Source organism: Fusarium vanettenii (genome assembly GCF_000151355.1).
Source record: "Fusarium vanettenii 77-13-4 chromosome 1 genomic scaffold NECHAsca_1_chr1_3_0, whole genome shotgun sequence".
NCBI lineage: Eukaryota > Fungi > Ascomycota > Sordariomycetes > Hypocreales > Nectriaceae > Fusarium > Fusarium vanettenii.
In genome coordinates, this window is record NW_003315881.1 from 3,533,174 (window position 1) to 3,549,837 (window position 16,664).

A 16,664-nucleotide genomic window follows, 5' to 3' on the forward strand; every position below is an offset into this window, starting at 1 on the left:
CTCCACATTGTGGTTGTCGTGTCACTCGACTATCGAGACCAATACAAACCTATCAAGTCCGGGTTGTTTCCATCATTGACAGCATTCTTGATTTCACTCACCTCAGTTGCTTCTCTGTCGATTCCATCTCCCTCTGTCGATCATGACGGGCTCTGGTGGGATGGCCAAATCTGCCCTTCCTCTCTCTTCCTTGCCACCACCTCGGGCTCGGCTCAGTCTTGAGTGCCAGACATTGCCAATTACACAATCTATCCAGAGTGTCGGTTTCGTAGAATGCTCGAGACCCCGTACCTGAGACGCTAGGCGTGTGTGCGCAGGGCTTTGGTGATTCGCCCTGAGAGGTTCCGAGTTCCCTTGAGGCGCGCTCAGCGACGTTCTCTCTGCGGTAGGTAGTAGAAAACTACCGGGCTTGTTCGGTGCTGTTTCCCTTCTAGAGACCAGCGTCTCCATCCGCCCATCCATCCATCCATTTTCCCATCCATCTCATCATCTCACACACCCATGGCCCATGCCCCCATACTGTACTCCTCCCATGCTCCAATGCCCCATACATTGTGCTCCCCATGTCGTGCCCACTCCCACGCCACATCCACTCACACCCTCCAAAGCCGCGCCCCTCCCCTCCCCTCCCCTCCATCCTGGCCCATGCTCCACTGGCATGCACGTCCTCTGTCCTTAGTGTTTTCCCTATTCCCAGCATAAGCCAGCCCATCTCAGTCCCTCTGCCTCAGACCCTCGGCGGCTATCTTTATGCACGACAGTTCAAGTACCTTGGCATGGCCGTGGCCGCCTCTGCCAGTACCAATGCCAGTGCTGCCAGTGAGTGCCAGTGCCAGTGTCATTGCAGGGCCGTACCTTGGGGCTCAATCCCTCTGTCAACACCCCGGGCTCCCCCCCGTTCGCCCCTCCCCCTGCCCTGCCTCTTGGGTTGACCAGGTCTGTCTCTCCTCGCTGGTCCAGAGATCCCTGGGCTTGTTAATATCGCTGCTCTCCAAGAATGTCCTGGTACCTTTGCTCTCCAGACCTCGACCTCCCTGCAAACCTACCTACACTCCAGTGAGCTCGGTCGATCTGCGCTCCACTGCCTCTTCACCTCCAAAGTCCATTTATACAAAGAGGCCGGGCCGTCTCCGTTGTGTGTCTGCGACTGCGTCCGCGTCCCCACAAGGCTCTGTCACTTGCAACCCGTTCTTCTTCTTCTTCTTGTTCCTCTTGCCCTTGCACTTGCGCTTGGCCTCCATCTCTGGACATACCGGGTCTTCAAAAAGCGGCCGCGGCCAGGAAAGGCTGAATCCCATCTCGCCTCTCCTCTTCCCTATCTGCCTCGCCAGGGCTTGATGCCATCCCAGAGCACCTCAGTCTTTGTTCATAAATGCGCCAGTCTCAGACAGACTCTCCCACCCGCCGCCACGACACCAACGGCTGTACACCACTTCTCACAAAAGCATTCTATCCCCCAACCCCGCTGATAACCCGACCACTTTGGACTACAGTTGTCCAAGATCCCAGCTTGATACCCACTTGATCATGGTTGAGCAGCAGTATATTGCCCCAGGTCTACCCCATTCGGATGGTCTCTCGGGAGCTTCCAACTTGCACGACGCTGTCCCAACGACTGCTGCCCTGCCGGCCTCCCCCTACCCTGACTTGACTCCATACGCATCTGTGAGTTCTTCCTCCGAAAGACGGATATGCAGTAGCCATATCTGGCACCCCTGCTCATGGTAGTGGCGACGGGACTGACTTTTACCAAAAACAGGTCTCCTCTTCCTTCAACAGCATCCCTGGCCAGTGCGATTCGTCGCTCTTGACTCCCATTTCAGTTGCTGGCTCTCCTCCTCTGCACCAGGTGTCTAAAATTGCACACCAGCAGTATCCTCCTCCTCCAACAACTCCTAACCAGCAGCCAACCCCTCCGGGAAGCTCCAAGATGTACCACCAGCAGTGGCCGGGCCAATTCGACGTCAACGGCCAGTCTCCCCAAACCAGCTCGCCAATGGCTTCTCAGCCCCCAGTGACTCAAGAATTCCTTGACCCCAACTATGTCCACGAGGGACGCCGAACTCCAGGACCGCCAGAGCCCTACATGGGTAACTTTGGTGTGTCGACTGGACCCGAACCGCAGACCATGAACCAGCCCTACTACCTCAGTGTAGCAGCTCCAGTCGACCATCAGAACCAGATGATGATGCGAGAAAGCCAACACATGCCCATGGGAATGCACCACCGCGAGATGCCCCATGCGCCTCTGTTGCATGAGCCTCACCCGTCCCAGTTCCGCCAGCAACGTCGGCCCAGCATGGAAGACCAGGGGATGCATGGCTTGCCAGCAGATGTCCCTCGCTCTGTTACTGGATCTCCCCGCCGGCGAGTTGTACAGGCTCCCAATCGCGTCAAGAAGCGCCAGTCCAAGAGGTCTGGCGCAGCTCGGAACATTGTCCCAGAGGATCCTCTTGACGAACACAAGAACTGCTTCGGACAAGAAGTCCCGCCCAACCTGAAGAGCAGCTGTCCCGAAGAAGAGCGCTGCATCTTTGAATCGCGATGGGAGCACCGCCACCAAAAGGGCCAGGACATGTGGGAGAGCATCCAGAACGACTTCAAGAACCGATTCCACAAGTGCCCCGGCAAGGAAATGCTGCAGATGAAGTTCAAGCGCGGCCGATCCAAGTATATCGATTGGATCAACAAAGATGTTAGTCCCTTGCCCACCACCTGATATTCAATGGCTAACTGTTTCCCCAGGAGGAACTTATTCGTGAAGCTTGGATGAGAGTCGAAAAGAACCGGTACCAGATGATCCTCGAGACATTCATCGAGCTGGGTGGCTCCCGAAACATGCGGTTAAGCGCCAGCGACATCGAGGTCAAGGTCGTCAACGACCTGAAGCTTGAGGAGGGACTGTACATGGAGTCACACGGCGATGCCAATATCCGACGACGTCGTAAATCGCTGTCAACAAGAAAGCGCTCGGGCGCTCGCGGAGTCGACGACAGTGACGTCCCAACCAACGACGAAATGATGAGCGTTGGCTCACACAACACCCATGAAGACGAGGTTATCAACCAAGTCCATGGCCCCTTCAAGCTCGATGACGAAGCCCCCGCAAACCCCAACAACATGATGGATATGCATATGTGGGACCAGCAGATCAAGATTGAGCCCGGAGTGATGCAACAACGAAATGACCGTATGCAACCAATGATGAGAATGAGTCCAGGATCGCAGACCATGTACGGAGGACGGAGGGGATCTTAGAGGTTGGCGGCTTCAAGGCGCAAGGTTGGGATCGGGTGGTAAAGTGCTTTCCCCTGCTGGATACCGTTTTAGATTGCTTCATCTTCTCGACGAAGAGCCCACATTCCTTGTTTTCTACCCATCTTTCCTGTCATTCTGGACGTTTGCGAAATGCATGAGAAATCTTCCATATACCCCTTCCGAAATATGCTTTTAGATAGAGCTCCTAAAGACGACCCCGATGTGGGTTTCCAAGTCATTGCGCTGTGTTGAGGCTTGTTGAGCCTCTTGTTCTGATCATTTTGAATCTGGCCTTCGTTCTCAGCAGAGCCCTATTCTTTCGTCATCATCTCCGAAACTCATCGGCCCTCCACCGCAGTGCAGACGCCTTTTCTGCACGGCACGTGCAAAGTCAAGTGATCTTGAGTGGCTTCGTACAAAGTCTGGGGTCAGTATTTCCTTGACGCACGGGTTGAGGGGCCTCCAGATTGGCGATTGAGAGCTGAACTCAGTGGCGTGTTGTGCAAGAGCAGGGGGGAAGAGAAAGGGGGCGGGCACGGCACATGTCGAGCGAGAGTGAGACAACTCAACCTCGTATTGAGAGACTTATCCAAGCCTGCGGTCCCGACAGTCTGGAAAATTGCGCTTCAAGTAAATTTGATTGTCGCTGCAACTTGCATGCAGCTGGGTCAGGCTGGTAAGGGTTCCATTTGTCGCCAGCGCAGCAGGGAGGGTGTGGTGTCGAGACAAGCTCGATGGGGTCGCCTCGAGCCTAAACTAGTGGCCCCGTCGACGGACGCCCTAGCCGTCAGGGATCCAGGCTTAGCCCCCGATGCAGATCACGCCGTTTGACAGTTCGGCAATGCTAGGGTTGAGGCGTGTTGCGAAGCGTTGAGCGCCGTCCGCCCGCCCGAGTTTGGGCGTAACTTGACCCGTTTTCCTTCTCGAGATCTGTACAGCACCGTGGCACGTGGAACACCGAACGAACTAGACAGGAAAGACGTCGTGGGATCTCCTCATGACCGTGAATAATGGCCCGGGGAATAGATGGTTCCGTAGACTGCAATGTTCGGATGTGGGTTGCCCAAAACGACCGTGTCCCCCCTGTGCCCTGTGGGGAAGTTGGGCTGGCCAGAAACGTCTCACAATAGGACAGTGGTGGATTGTGAGATTGTTCCCTCAAATGCGGAGGAGGCCAAGGCTCAGCAGACTAATTCTAGAGGCCGAAGAGCATTGCGAGCGACACCTGCGTGTGCCCCATGTCCTAGGATGTCCTAGCCAGTTCTCCGATGCAGAAGCTGAGGATCACATCGTGTGCTGCGCCACCAAGCAAAGTGGGTTCAACGCAATGCCGAGTGTTGTCATTGTATCACACCAGGCTCATGTAGGTGAGAAACGACAGCCGTACAATCGGGACCGCACCGAAGCGCCCTGGACAGATCAGGTTCATCCTCCGCGACACACCTCGGGATGCAACATAATGGTTCTCGGGCATCAGACTCGGCCGTTGGCAAAGCGACCCCGAGGCACGAGGAAGCTGTTAGTTGACGTTGGGGCGGAAGAGGACGTTCTTGACTTCGGTGCATCTAACACCGGGACAAGGTAGATGAAATTGAATCAAAGGACACAGATACCCACTTGCTGTGAGAACAGGGCGTTGACGGACCCAGCAACTTTAGGGTCCTATGTCTGGCAGTCCAATGATATCACAGGCTGCAACACCTTGAGCACTTGTCATGTTCGAAAAGCTGATCAGCAGAGTTGAGTCAAGCAAGCAGTGAGAAACGGCAGTGTCGGCGGAGCCCAGAGCTGCATCCTTGGCTAGACGAAACAAGGTCTGAAATAGAACCCAGTCGAGAAGGCTGCAGCACCGCAAGATGCGGGAGTTGAGCAGTTTGCGATGGGGATGGCCCTTGGCTGAGCTAGTCCAGGCTGCCAGAGCGGATACTGGTAGAGTGACAAGAGATGCACAAGATTCGGTCCCTGCCAACCACGCAGGCACACCGCTATCGCACAGCATGCCGGGCATTGGGGTGGCCCAGGGCTGGCTGTCGAACTGGAAGCATGTGTCGTTTGGGGAACAATGCATACGTAGTTCATCTTGCCCGCCGCCTCATGTGCTGCTGTCGCATGTGCCGATATTCTCTTTGAAATGGGCGTATGTGGTATACGCTACCTTCGGGGACTCCGGGAAGCAAACACGGCGCCGTTGCCCATGCGAGAGGAAAGTCAGCGGCCCTAAATCAAGCCAGGACGGAAGAGAGCAAACCTACTTCGTGCGTAGTATGACGCTAGGAGCTGCCATCACCGGCCAGTCTCCGCGTGGCTCGTCGTTGACCGTGGAGTGGAGGATCTTCAATGGAGCTTGAGTGGGGACTGATCCGATTCTGTTTCAATGCCCATGGCAGTGTAAAGACGGCATGTATCTGTACATGGCCTTTCCAGGCTGGTTCGCACCATCCATCCCGTTGTGGGCGTGTCCCTGATGCCAACCACACCGTACGAGAGCCGCCCGCGCGTGTGATGAGAGTGATAGAACCTGATGGTTGCTGTGCTGTAACGCGCTTAACAGTCTTTTACCGAGTTCAACAAGCCGTGACCAACACTGAGTAGCACTCGGCTGCGATGGAAATGGCGTGCGTTGGCGCTTGCCGCTGAAGGGCCGTTAGACAAAGAGCAAACTAACTGAAGCTTGTCTGTGAGCCCTGTTTTGGCGCTTCTGCTTCCTGTCAGGGATGAGACGCACTATCTGCATCGCGACCCCCCATCGTGGTGGCGCGAGCCTCGGGGCTCGGGACTTTTTGCTTTGAGCAGGACCGGGATCTTTGGGCAACCAAGTTGACGACAGGCAGTCGAAGGCTCAGCAGAGAGATGTGGAGATTTGACACTGGCAAAAGAGATCCAGGGAAGCGAATCCGGGAAGCCGTGCCGGGAGCCTATGAGTGATACCCGACGTTACCATCGGAAAATCTAATGCCGTGGATATCAGGCATGAAGGAGCGATGGCCTGAAAAGACGATCAGGAAGGGAAGGCGGAAGGTGGGTTCCTCGTAGCCTTGCGGGATCTTGTCAGCTCTGACAGAGATGGTCAGCCACACCCACCCGCCACATCTTGAATAGATGTGGCGCTATCGAAAAGATGACAGCATCGCCATCACTTCACCAGCCTGTGGTTCCTTCTGAGACTCCAGAGACTGACGCCGAGCGCCTGTCGCGCGCGAAAAACGAGGCGATCACTGACGTCCTACATGCCACCCACTCGGCTTCGCTGCTTTACGGCTTCTCTCGATGAGCCTAGCAGCTCTCGAGCGCCATTACCCCCTGGCTAGAATCCCCGAGGCTTTGTCTTCATGATCAAGGAACAGGATGTTGCTTGCCACTGTCCTACTCTTCATATGCGCCGTGCTACCATGGACGGCACAGTCAATGCGGCAAGACCACCTTGCGCGGTTGCGCCGGGAAACAGTGGACATGTTCTACCATGGTTTCAGCAACTACATGGAGCATGGGTTCCCTGAGGACGAGGTATGTCATGCAGCATCAAATGCCAAGTCGATTGCATGTATTGACATTGTCTCGATAGCTTCGCCCTTTGACATGCGCTCCCCTTACTCGAGATCGCGAAAACCCCGCCCACATCGGACTCAACGACGCCCTAGGAAACTACTCCCTCACCCTCATCGACAGCTTATCGACCCTGGCTATCCTTGCCGGAGGACCTGACGATGGGACGTACACAGGATCGCGAGCGTTGGGCGACTTTCAAGATGGAGTGGCAAAGTTTGTGAAATACTATGGCGATGGACGGCCAGGTGCGTCAGGCCAAGGCCTACGGGCGTTTGGGTTTGACCTCGATAGCAAGGTCCAGGTCTTCGAGACGGTCATACGCGGACTCGGCGGTCTTCTCAGTGCGCATCTCTTTGCGATTGGCGAGCTACCTATTACTGGATACGATGTAAAGGCAGCCCACGTGAAGGATGATGATGCCTTGGAACTGGCACCTATATCATGGCCCAATGGATTTGAATACGACGGGCAACTGCTCAGGCTTGCGCTCGACCTCGGTCAGAGACTCCTTCCTGCATTCTTCACCGACACAGGCATTCCATATCCTCGGGTCAACCTTCGACATGGCATTCCCTTCTACACCAACTCGCCTCTTCATCGTGACGGCGACGAAGAAAAGGACCCTTCAGATGGCACACCTGAGGAAATCACCGAGACATGTAGTGCTGGAGCAGGAAGTCTGACTCTCGAGTTCACCGTCCTAAGCCGCCTTTCAGGGGACCCTCGATTTGAGCAAGCTGCAAAGCGAGCCTTCTGGGCGGTTTGGGGCAGGAGGAGTGAGATAGGTCTTATTGGTAATGGTATTGATGCAGAACGAGGTCAATGGATAAGTCCGCATGCTGGAATTGGTGCCGGCATGGACAGCTTCTTCGAGTACGCTCTCAAGAGCCACATCCTACTCGCTGGGCATGATCTACTGAATGCATCAACTTCTCATCGACAGAGCAGCACCGGGTGGCTGGATCCCAATGCTCTTCATCCTCCTCTCCCCACAGAACTTCACTCCTCAGACGCTTTCCTCCAAGCATGGCATGAAGCTCACGCCTCCGTCAAGAGATACCTTTACACCGATAAGAGTCATTATCCGTACTACTCGAACAACCATCGAGCTACTGGCCAACCTTATACCATGTGGATTGATAGCCTGGGGGCATTCTACCCTGGCCTCTTGGCCATGGCTGGCGAGGTTGATGAGGCTATTGAAGCAAATCTCGTCTATACCGCTCTCTGGACACGATACGCAGCGATCCCTGAGCGCTGGTCTGTCCGAGACGGCAACGTTGACCAGGGCCTTGGTTGGTGGCCAGGCCGCCCTGAGTTCATAGAGTCGACATACTACATCTACCGTGCTACAAAAGACCCATGGTACTTGTATGTCGGGGAAATGGTTCTGAAAGACATCGAACGACGATGCTATGCTCCTTGCGGGTGGGCTGGCCTACAAGACGTCCGTACAGGGGAAAAGTCTGATCGAATGGAGAGCTTCTTCCTAGGCGAGACGACAAAGTATATGTACCTGCTCTTCGATCCCGACCATGCGCTCAACAAACTCGATGCTGCATACGTCTTTTCTACCGAAGGCCATCCTCTCATTCTCCCCAAACATCATCGAGCAAAACCAACTGGACGTCGCCCTCTAATAAAACGGGATGTCACTGGATACAGGTATTATGATGAGACCTACACGAATACCTGTCCTGTGCCTCCTGTCCCGGGATTGCTGGCCGAGTCAGCCACAGCAGCCCGACAAGACCTGTTCAGCGTTTCTCGTTTTGTCGACTTGCACAATACGCCAAACATCCACGGACCCCTTGAGACCATCGAGATCACAGACAAAGACAAGAAACGAGTGACCCGATACAGAGCCAAAACCAACTACACACTCTTCCCCTGGACATTACCCCCGACAATGCTTCCCCAAAACGGTACATGCACCGCACCCGTTGAGCGTATCACGACATTGATAGAGTTCCCGGCCGGCGATGCAGCCAGCTCGCTGGTCTCACGTTTCGGAGCGTCTCTTGTATGGTACACCCACAACGGGCCAACAGTTCGCAACCTCGATGGCATGCGACTGCATTTGGAACGCCAGCCGGACGGCGAGCTTCCAGATCGGACTTGGAGGATCACTCACGCGGCAAGCAGGGAGCTCGGTCGCCATGAGAATGTGTTCTTCCACGCAGAGCACGTGCGGCACTACAAGGACGAAGCCTTCACCTGCCTCCGGCGGAAGGACATTATCGAGATCGACCTTCTGCTTGACTTGCCGGATAAGCAGAACGCCAGCGAGCCAGCTCCCGCCAACGGAGCGAATGCATCCAGCGATTCTCTATCCAGCCAGCCGCCCATTGCTTCAGAGTCTCTGTTTAAATCACTGCTCCGTGCCGTGAGCTCCGTCTTTGAACCCACATATACCGACATCCCGGAGTCGGAGCCGGAGCCCGGCCCCACCATCCTCCGGTGGTCGGCCTACACGGCAACCGGCGCCGGCGCCTTCCCCATGCCGCCAATCATCGACACTCCGACGTCGGCCTCGCCAAGTTACAATGCTCGCAATCCTCTCGCCAACTTTCCCTGGAGAACAGTCTTCCTCGCTGGCCATGCATGCGATGCGCCGCTGCCTGAATCCGCACCACGCCAGCATCAGATCATCGTCATGCGTCGTGGCGGCTGTTCCTTTAGTGAGAAGCTGGAGCGTGTCCCGAGTTTCTCGCCAGGGCCGAACTCGTTACAACTTGTGATTATCGTAGACGAGGGGCCAGAGGATGACGATTCCCAAGGCTCTGATGACATGGTGCGCCCGCTCCTGACGGTGGGGCAGTTGACGCCCAAGGGCATGGAACGGCTCAGCGGTATTCCCATGGTTCTCATGCCTGGTGCCAGGGGTGATTATGGGCGGTTTGGTGAGGCAAAGGGCGTGGGAATGCGCCGGAAGTATGTGGTTGAGAGTCAGGGGATGTTGATTGAAAACGCCATTGTGATATAAACCACATTATGCATGTCTCGGCGTTTGTCTTGGGGTGGCTTTTATGTAGCGAGTGGTTCCACGAGCATTTTCCGGTAGCGTGGGTACGAATAGACATCGTGGAATTGAATTGTTGACTCAGACATGAGACATTGTGTGAGATCTGGTGGAGAAGGGTTAAACCAACAAATGGAGTAAGTGACGGTTTTCAAAGCGAATTTCAGAGTCGAACCGAATTCGATCCTCATAGCAAAAAACATTGCAATCATTTCGTAATTAGATCGAGATCTTATGGTTATATCAACGTACCCTCCGAATCCCCTTTCTATATGCGCGAGCCCGAAAGACTTTTGTTGTTGAAAATAATACCCTCCACAAAAACGCCAACCATGTAAGATCTCAACAGGTAGGAAAATGCTGTAAAGTTTGGCCAGAGCCACGACAGACGATTCAAGTTCAGAAACAAAAAAGATGACAAAAGACTCGAAACTTCTAGCAGGATCCCCATGCCCGCGTCGCCGCGGGGCAAGCATTATGAGTTCGTCGACGTCGATCTATGGCCCGGAATCGAATATTCGCTGGAAATGGGATCGAAGAAGAGGAAGCAGGGCCTCCGCCACCTAAGCGTCTTCGAGAAGAATCTGAGTGGGGATATCGCCGAGCTTATCACGGCCGTTGAGGCCGGGAATCTGGAGAATAAACAAGTATCCTACAACCTCGCCCTTGAGCTGATGAACGAGGTCGGCCGCAGCCTTTGCGGAACCACCTAGAGAAAGCACGTCAGTCTGGGTCCAGGAAACGCTAGACATGATGCGATTATGAGGGGATTGGCTCACCCGTGGCAATGATATCGTCAACGACGAGGACTTTCTGGCCCTCACGAACGGCGTCTTCCTGCATCTGGAAGAAATCCGTGCCATACTCCTTGCCGTACTCGGCAGTGACACAGGGTCCAGGAAGCTTGCCCTTCTTGCGAACGGCGGCAAAGGGAACGCCGAGGCGGAGGGCGAGGCCGGGACCGAAAAGGAAGCCGCGTGCATCAAGGCCGATGATAACGTCAGGCTTGGCCTGGAAAGACTCGGTGACCTGGAGCTCAAGGGCGTTGACGAGAGTGGCATGGGCGGTTGGGTCGGCGAAGAGGGGCATAATATCGACGAAGTTGATACCCGGAATAGGGAAGTCGGGGAAGCTGCGCAGCGTCTTGCGCAAGCTTATCTTTGCACCGGCGAGTTCGGCGGTACGGGAGGAGGAGGAGGAGGGCTGTCGTCCCGAGGCATCTTGGCTGGCGGCGGCGGTAGACGTGGTGATGTTTGTCGCGGAGGATGGAGTGGTAGAGGAGACTGGCTCTTGGGCGCCCATTGTGGAGAGAGGAAGAAGAGAAGAGGAAGGAAGAGGAGGGGGAGAGAAGACGGAGTGAAGGAGGGAGGGGAGGAAGGAAAAAGGAAGGAAGGGGAGAGAGAGAAAAGAGACGAGGGATACAGGTTGGGAAAGGGCGAGCGGAGGCCGGTTGCCAGGCACAAGGAGGAGGGAGTGTGGTTTGGTTTTTGGTCGGTGGTCGGAAGAAGGACTGAGAAGGCGGGAGGAAAGTACGAACGAGGTACGTGCTCTGTATCCGCAAGGTACTTGGTAAAGATTTCGTACCTGACGGGCAGCAGATGTAGCAGGCAGGTACAATTCGAAAGCAGCAGGCAGCCCGGACAAGTCAACGCCGGGGCAGGGAAGGGGAAGGGAAGGTACGACGGACGGACAGGCAATGGCGACGGGATGAGGAAGGAGGGGTGCAGGACCGGAGGTGGTGCTTGGGCGTGCGAGGTTTGGTGGGGGAAGGGAATGGCAGGAGCGATTGAGCGATTGGGAGCGAGGGGGAGGGGAAACCCGACAGGGAAGCGCAGCGAGGCTACCAGGGGTGTAATGGGAAGCTGCAAGGTGGAGGAGGGGGAAAATTTTTTGGGCTCGACAACTTTTTTTCCTTCCTTTTTTCCACCTTTTTCCCTGGGCTGGGGACATCGGCAGCGATGAATTTACGGGACAGATTGGATGCGGCTGGTCGGAGGGCGGTGGGCAATGACCGACTTGTGGTCAATGCTAACACGCTCCAGGCAGCCCCAGCAGTGCCTAAGACTCTGGTCTTGCTCGACCGCATCCCGATGGGGAAGTACTTTGCTAGGTACATGGGGAGGTACTTTACTAATAACTCATACTTTGCTATCTTATTACTGGAGCTTGGTTCACCAGCGCCAGCGGATAAGCATGGAGCGCATCGATCAAGGAAGAAGACTGATGAGAATTCCAGAGAGTCGGTGTGGACGTAGCGGCATGGGAGCGTTGTTGAGGTTGAGACGGAAGCTTCCAAGGTGTTCTTCTCCGTGTAAGATTACACTCGTTGTTTGCATCGGAGACTATCCGGGTAACCAGCACAAGAGACTACGTGGAAAAGGGTGTAACTTGACCTTGTTCGAGTGTAGTACAACAGCGGATATATCGGTAACACAGGACAACCGTCTTGCATGGCTTTGTGAGCGCCTGCTGCTACCCCGTGACTGAATGAATGCCTAGCATGAAGGGTGCCATGGAGGCCAAGCACTGGGGTCATATCACACACCTTGCGAGAGACAGTGGTTGCGTCCACAAGCCGTGACAGTGGCAGCACGTTGTGCAATAGATCAGAAGCGAACCACATCATGGCCGACAGAACCCTTGTAAACAAAGACGGCAGTCGACTTGACGACGACGGTTCTGATCTGTCAAACGCCATTTCTTACCCACAGTCACTGCATGCTGCTCCCTTTGGGGCGGCTTGCATCTGGCCTTCTCCCATCACTTGCCTGCCCGCCTTTGGGATATGCCAATATTAGATCCATTGCTATGTAAGCTCCAAGTTGACCCCCTAGGAAATTCTCCCATTGGGTCCGGCCCCGTCCTGGCCCCAACATCGATCGACCCACGGATGAAGTAATGGCGTTTTCACACAGGCCAGTACTGGATGCCGTGACGAATTTCACATACGTGCCCGGCTCGTATCGTATACGTGTGCTTGCTTGCTTTCAAGATGCCATCCATCCATCCATTCCATTCCATTCCATGAATGCATGATGGCGAGAGGCAGCAAGCGGGTTCGGCATCAGCCCGGAGGCAGCGAATGAATGGCGCACGGCGCGAGTCGGGTGCGTGAGCCGTGAGACGCCGTGAGACCCCGGGCTGGCCTCCGGCGCTACTCCGTGCGTCTGGCCTACGTACCGTCAAGGTATACAGATCGCGGGACCAGCCCCAGCCCGGTGCAGCACTCAACCGCCACCAAATGGACCCCGTTGGGTTTTGGTTGGTCTTTGTTTTTTCCTTCTATCCTTCTATTTCGAAAATTTTTCCCACATGTTGCATGTCAATAATCAACTAAGGGACTGTGTCATTCTGATCCCGTTACCCCTAATTACCCCAGTGCCGCCGCCGGCTACTGGGTTTCCGGTCCTGGGTCTGTCTAGTCTATTAATATCTGTAGGGACCTATCTATGGATGCAACTGCAAGATCCAATGATGTTTCCAAAGGGTGGTATCTAGGAGGGTCCGCACCTGTGTTCAAGCAGGATACACGTGCGCCAATCTCGAGTGTCAGACTGCTCTTGAGACATGATACACGTATCAAGACGCAACGCCCTCGTCCTGGTGCCGAGCAAAATTACTGCGCTCCCGCCGTGAGCAAGGTGGATGCTCAAAGGGGCGCTAGAATTCTTCACTATGGATTTGCCGGAGCGGATACACGTTAGCCAGCGGCGGGCCATGGATGGACGGTGAGATGGAGATTGCCCATGACTCTGGCCCAATCCCAACCCCATCCCCAAACGTGCCCTACCCCTGGCCCGGGAAACAAACTGGGATCTTTGTGATGGGATTCAGGTGCTCCGGTCGATTTGGGCCTCGCTATTTTATTTCCTCAGCAGCCCATCAAGGCCATGCAATCGCCATGCTCCCCCTGGCGTGTGTGCCTGGTTCCCTATCCCCGGGTTCCCGGTTCAATCTACCAGGGCAGCACAGCCACACGGGCATGCACGGCGAGAGCTCGGGGAGAGCTGGAAATACCCAGACGAGAGAGGCCGGCTCACGGGAGAAGCCAGGCGTAAAAGGGGAGCGAGGCTGATGAGGCACGATTCGGGGTGAGATAGGTATCCATGCAAGGGCGTGCCGTAGTAACTATGCCAGCTCCAAGCCCGGCGGATCACCAGCCAGCCATGATATGAGGTACGATTCAAGAGCAGAGCGTCGGTGCTCTGCTGCTGTTCAGAATGGATACTTGGCTGGTACTTGGCGCTTATAGTCCCATGTCTGGCATCCATGGCCGCAGCCAGCTCCCCACTTCACAGCTTGGTGGCCATGGCTGAGCTTGACATTTCACCATCATCCATTACGACTTCTCACTGGAAATGACGACGTCGTACATATCCAACCAAGGCAGCGTCAGTGACAAATTCTCTCGGCTTCCTTGGGGGAGTGTGAAAATGGAGAAGAATCCTTGGTGTCGGAGAAGGAGTCGAAAAAGGCCAGGGATTAATATCAGAGCGAAACGGTGAACTGCCTCTTTGGGAAACGTCTTTGAAGAGCCGGAGACTCGACGATGGAACATGACAACCTCAGGACCTGGGCAATTTTCTTTCCTTTTTCTCAGGCAGCTGTGACGGGTTCCTCTTTTGGACTGCTACACTCATTTTACACTCTCACATTTTCTTCAACTGGTCTGGTCCCTGTAAAATGTCAGTTTCGTCCCCATCCATCCCGCGGGGAGGCTCCTCAATTAACGGAAGGTGCGTCCGTCGGGCGCCTGCCGTCCTCGGTTCCTTCCTGCGCTGGGGCTTCATGGTCCGATAATACTGCTGGTACTTGCCAGTTATGCGACATGCGTGCCTTCCTACATAACTAATTGCTATAATCTCCAATGGATAGTCGACAACTCCCCTCGGCTCTTTGTTTCCCTTCATCCTCCAATAATCTCCATCTTCACGCCATCATCATGCTTGTCGCATAAGCGAAGAGTTTTAGAGTTCTCATAGTCGCTCGTTAGATCTGACAGTCATGTTGTTGGAGCGTCCAAGTCACCAATTTCTGTTGCCCATCGATCCAGCCAACTCCTCATGGATATCCACACCATCCACTCAGACTGCGCGCTCTCTGTCCACTCCTTCAATCGACTCTGGCTATCCACCTGCTCCGCTGACGCCTCGGTGCCCACTGCGTTTCCGTTGTCCAGCCTTGGGCGCGATAAACCCATGCAGCATGCAGCCCGTCGACAAGCCATCGTTCCATGGTGCACCCAAGCCCTGGACTGGTCGGAGCCTTTCTTTATCGCCTCGGCCCTCTATTTGGTTCCGTTTCTGAGCTGAGAAACTTGCTCGCCAGCAAGAGCAACCCGTCTTCTAATCAGCGGATAATGCGCCTCGGCATGAGACAAGAAGACCAAGATGATTAACCTTGCTGGCCCTGGCTCGTGGGTCTTGTTTCAGAGCGGGAGGCGCCCAAGCACACACACCCTGGCGATGCCGACAGAATACCTACAGTACATGTGCTTGTCGCGAATGGGAGGGTATGTATGACTCTTCACTCGGGAGCCCATGTTTCCCAGCAATGGCTGCCCTCCCACTATGTGAGGGCTTCCCCAAACGATCCACGACGCTCCACCAGTCAGTGCAGCTTGGTGCGACTTGGGTTGCAACTGTGCGGCATCAAATTCCCCTGCATCAGTCCATACCTACATGGAGGCGACAAAGTCGTCCGGCCGAGTTGCAACAGTGGAGAGTTCGGTCTACACAAACTGCCTTCCTCCGGAGGAGACGTACGAACGCAGTGGACCCTGGACAGTCTTCCCCATTCCAGACGTTACGAAGAGCTCATCTCGATGAGTCCATTGCGGCCAAAACCGACGGCCAGGCTGCCAGGCTCGCTCGACTCATCAGGCTTCTCCGACCATCGCTCTGACAAGCTAGAAGCACCCCTGCTTTGTCGGCAAATCACTCGCAGTGTTCTGATGCTATCTACTGGGCAGGTTCCCTGTGACAATCAGCCCGCGATCCTCTGACTGTGACTCGGGCACGACTCCACCAGGCGGTTGATATCTGAGACTCTGCAACCCGATATGGATCCCGACGATGAGGCACGCACGTATGGACGGACCAGGTACCTTCGCGTTCACGCGCATGACATTGCATGCGCGTCGCATGGTTCTCTTTAGCCGTCTGTCCACCAGCCCGCCCAGATTAGAGCCCTCCAAGGCATTCGGCAAGAGGGTTCAAGATGACCTCGTCAGCTCGGCCGGGGTGGGTTCTTGAGGCTCGCAAAGGCGTTGCTGCGAATCATGGCCTCTCATGTATGACCAGTCCGCAATGGTGTTGCAACCTTTGCTCCAGCCCTGGTCCCGGTTGCTAGCTCCTCACTCTCACCACCCTGCAGAACTCTGATGCGTCTGCGTCTGCGTTTGGATCTGCTGCTCCTGCTTGCCTGTGCGTCTGCACCCGCGCCGCAGCCCGCTTCTGCATCGGCTTCTCTGCTTCAGTGTGTGCCTCTGGCCATGCCGGAGCCCATTGCCTTGTTCGTTTCACCCACCCTTAGCCTTATGCATCTGTCGTGACTCCCTCTCCCTGCTGTGCCACCATGTTCCCCCAGCCCTTCGTCCAATGTCTTGCATATTCTCCCCTCCAAAAACCTCTGACCGGCTGCCCGTCCATCACAGCATCATCTGCCCTCTCTTACACTGGTTGACCGGTCATTAATAACAGCAGAGTTTTGACCGCTGTTTGTAGCACTCTTCTTTCGACGAGAAGACGGCCGCTGGGGCTTGCATTAGCCGCAGTTGCGTCGTTGTCATCATGCCTAGTGGCGTTTGTCCGGGCCGTACACTCAAGCTTCGATACAA

The 16,664-nt window shown here is 55.2% G+C and overlaps 3 protein-coding genes across 3 annotated transcripts; 2 read left to right on the forward strand and 1 right to left on the reverse strand.

The window, feature by feature from the left end:
- Positions 1-1,527: 1,527 nt before the first annotated feature.
- On the forward strand, positions 1,528-3,433 carry NECHADRAFT_98962 (uncharacterized protein; the record flags this gene model as incomplete). The annotated part of the gene is made up of 3 exons (XM_003053778.1): positions 1,528-1,665; positions 1,760-2,695; positions 2,746-3,433. The coding sequence occupies 3 exons, from the start codon at positions 1,528-1,530 to the stop codon at positions 3,256-3,258; spliced, it is 1,587 nt and encodes a 528-aa protein (XP_003053824.1). The 3' UTR covers positions 3,259-3,433.
- A 3,161-nt stretch (positions 3,434-6,594) lies between these two features.
- Positions 6,595-9,875, forward strand: NECHADRAFT_65867 (uncharacterized protein). The gene is made up of 2 exons (XM_003053779.1): positions 6,595-6,762; positions 6,821-9,875. The coding sequence occupies exons 1-2, from the start codon at positions 6,604-6,606 to the stop codon at positions 9,788-9,790; spliced, it is 3,129 nt and encodes a 1,042-aa protein (XP_003053825.1). The 5' UTR covers positions 6,595-6,603; the 3' UTR covers positions 9,791-9,875.
- A 507-nt stretch (positions 9,876-10,382) lies between these two features.
- NECHADRAFT_102394 (uncharacterized protein) lies at positions 10,383-11,434 on the reverse strand. The gene is made up of 2 exons (XM_003054492.1): positions 10,606-11,434; positions 10,383-10,535 (listed from the first exon to the last, which is right to left on the reverse strand). The coding sequence occupies exons 1-2, from the start codon at positions 11,126-11,128 to the stop codon at positions 10,390-10,392; spliced, it is 669 nt and encodes a 222-aa protein (XP_003054538.1). The 5' UTR covers positions 11,129-11,434; the 3' UTR covers positions 10,383-10,389.
- Between the last annotated feature and the right edge of the window lie 5,230 nt (positions 11,435-16,664).

Excerpts from the sequence above, each read along its gene's own strand:
- NECHADRAFT_102394 (XM_003054492.1), bottom strand. The coding sequence starts at position 11,128 with ATGGGCGCCCAAGAGCCAGTCTCCTCTACCACTCCATCCTCCGCGACA. Across the intron at positions 10,536-10,605 it reads TGACGATATCATTGCCACGG|GTGGTTCCGCAAAGGCTGCG; the intron begins GTGAGCCAATCC and ends TGCTTTCTCTAG.
- NECHADRAFT_65867 (XM_003053779.1), top strand. The coding sequence starts at position 6,604 with ATGTTGCTTGCCACTGTCCTACTCTTCATATGCGCCGTGCTACCATGG. Across the intron at positions 6,763-6,820 it reads ATGGGTTCCCTGAGGACGAG|CTTCGCCCTTTGACATGCGC; the intron begins GTATGTCATGCA and ends TTGTCTCGATAG.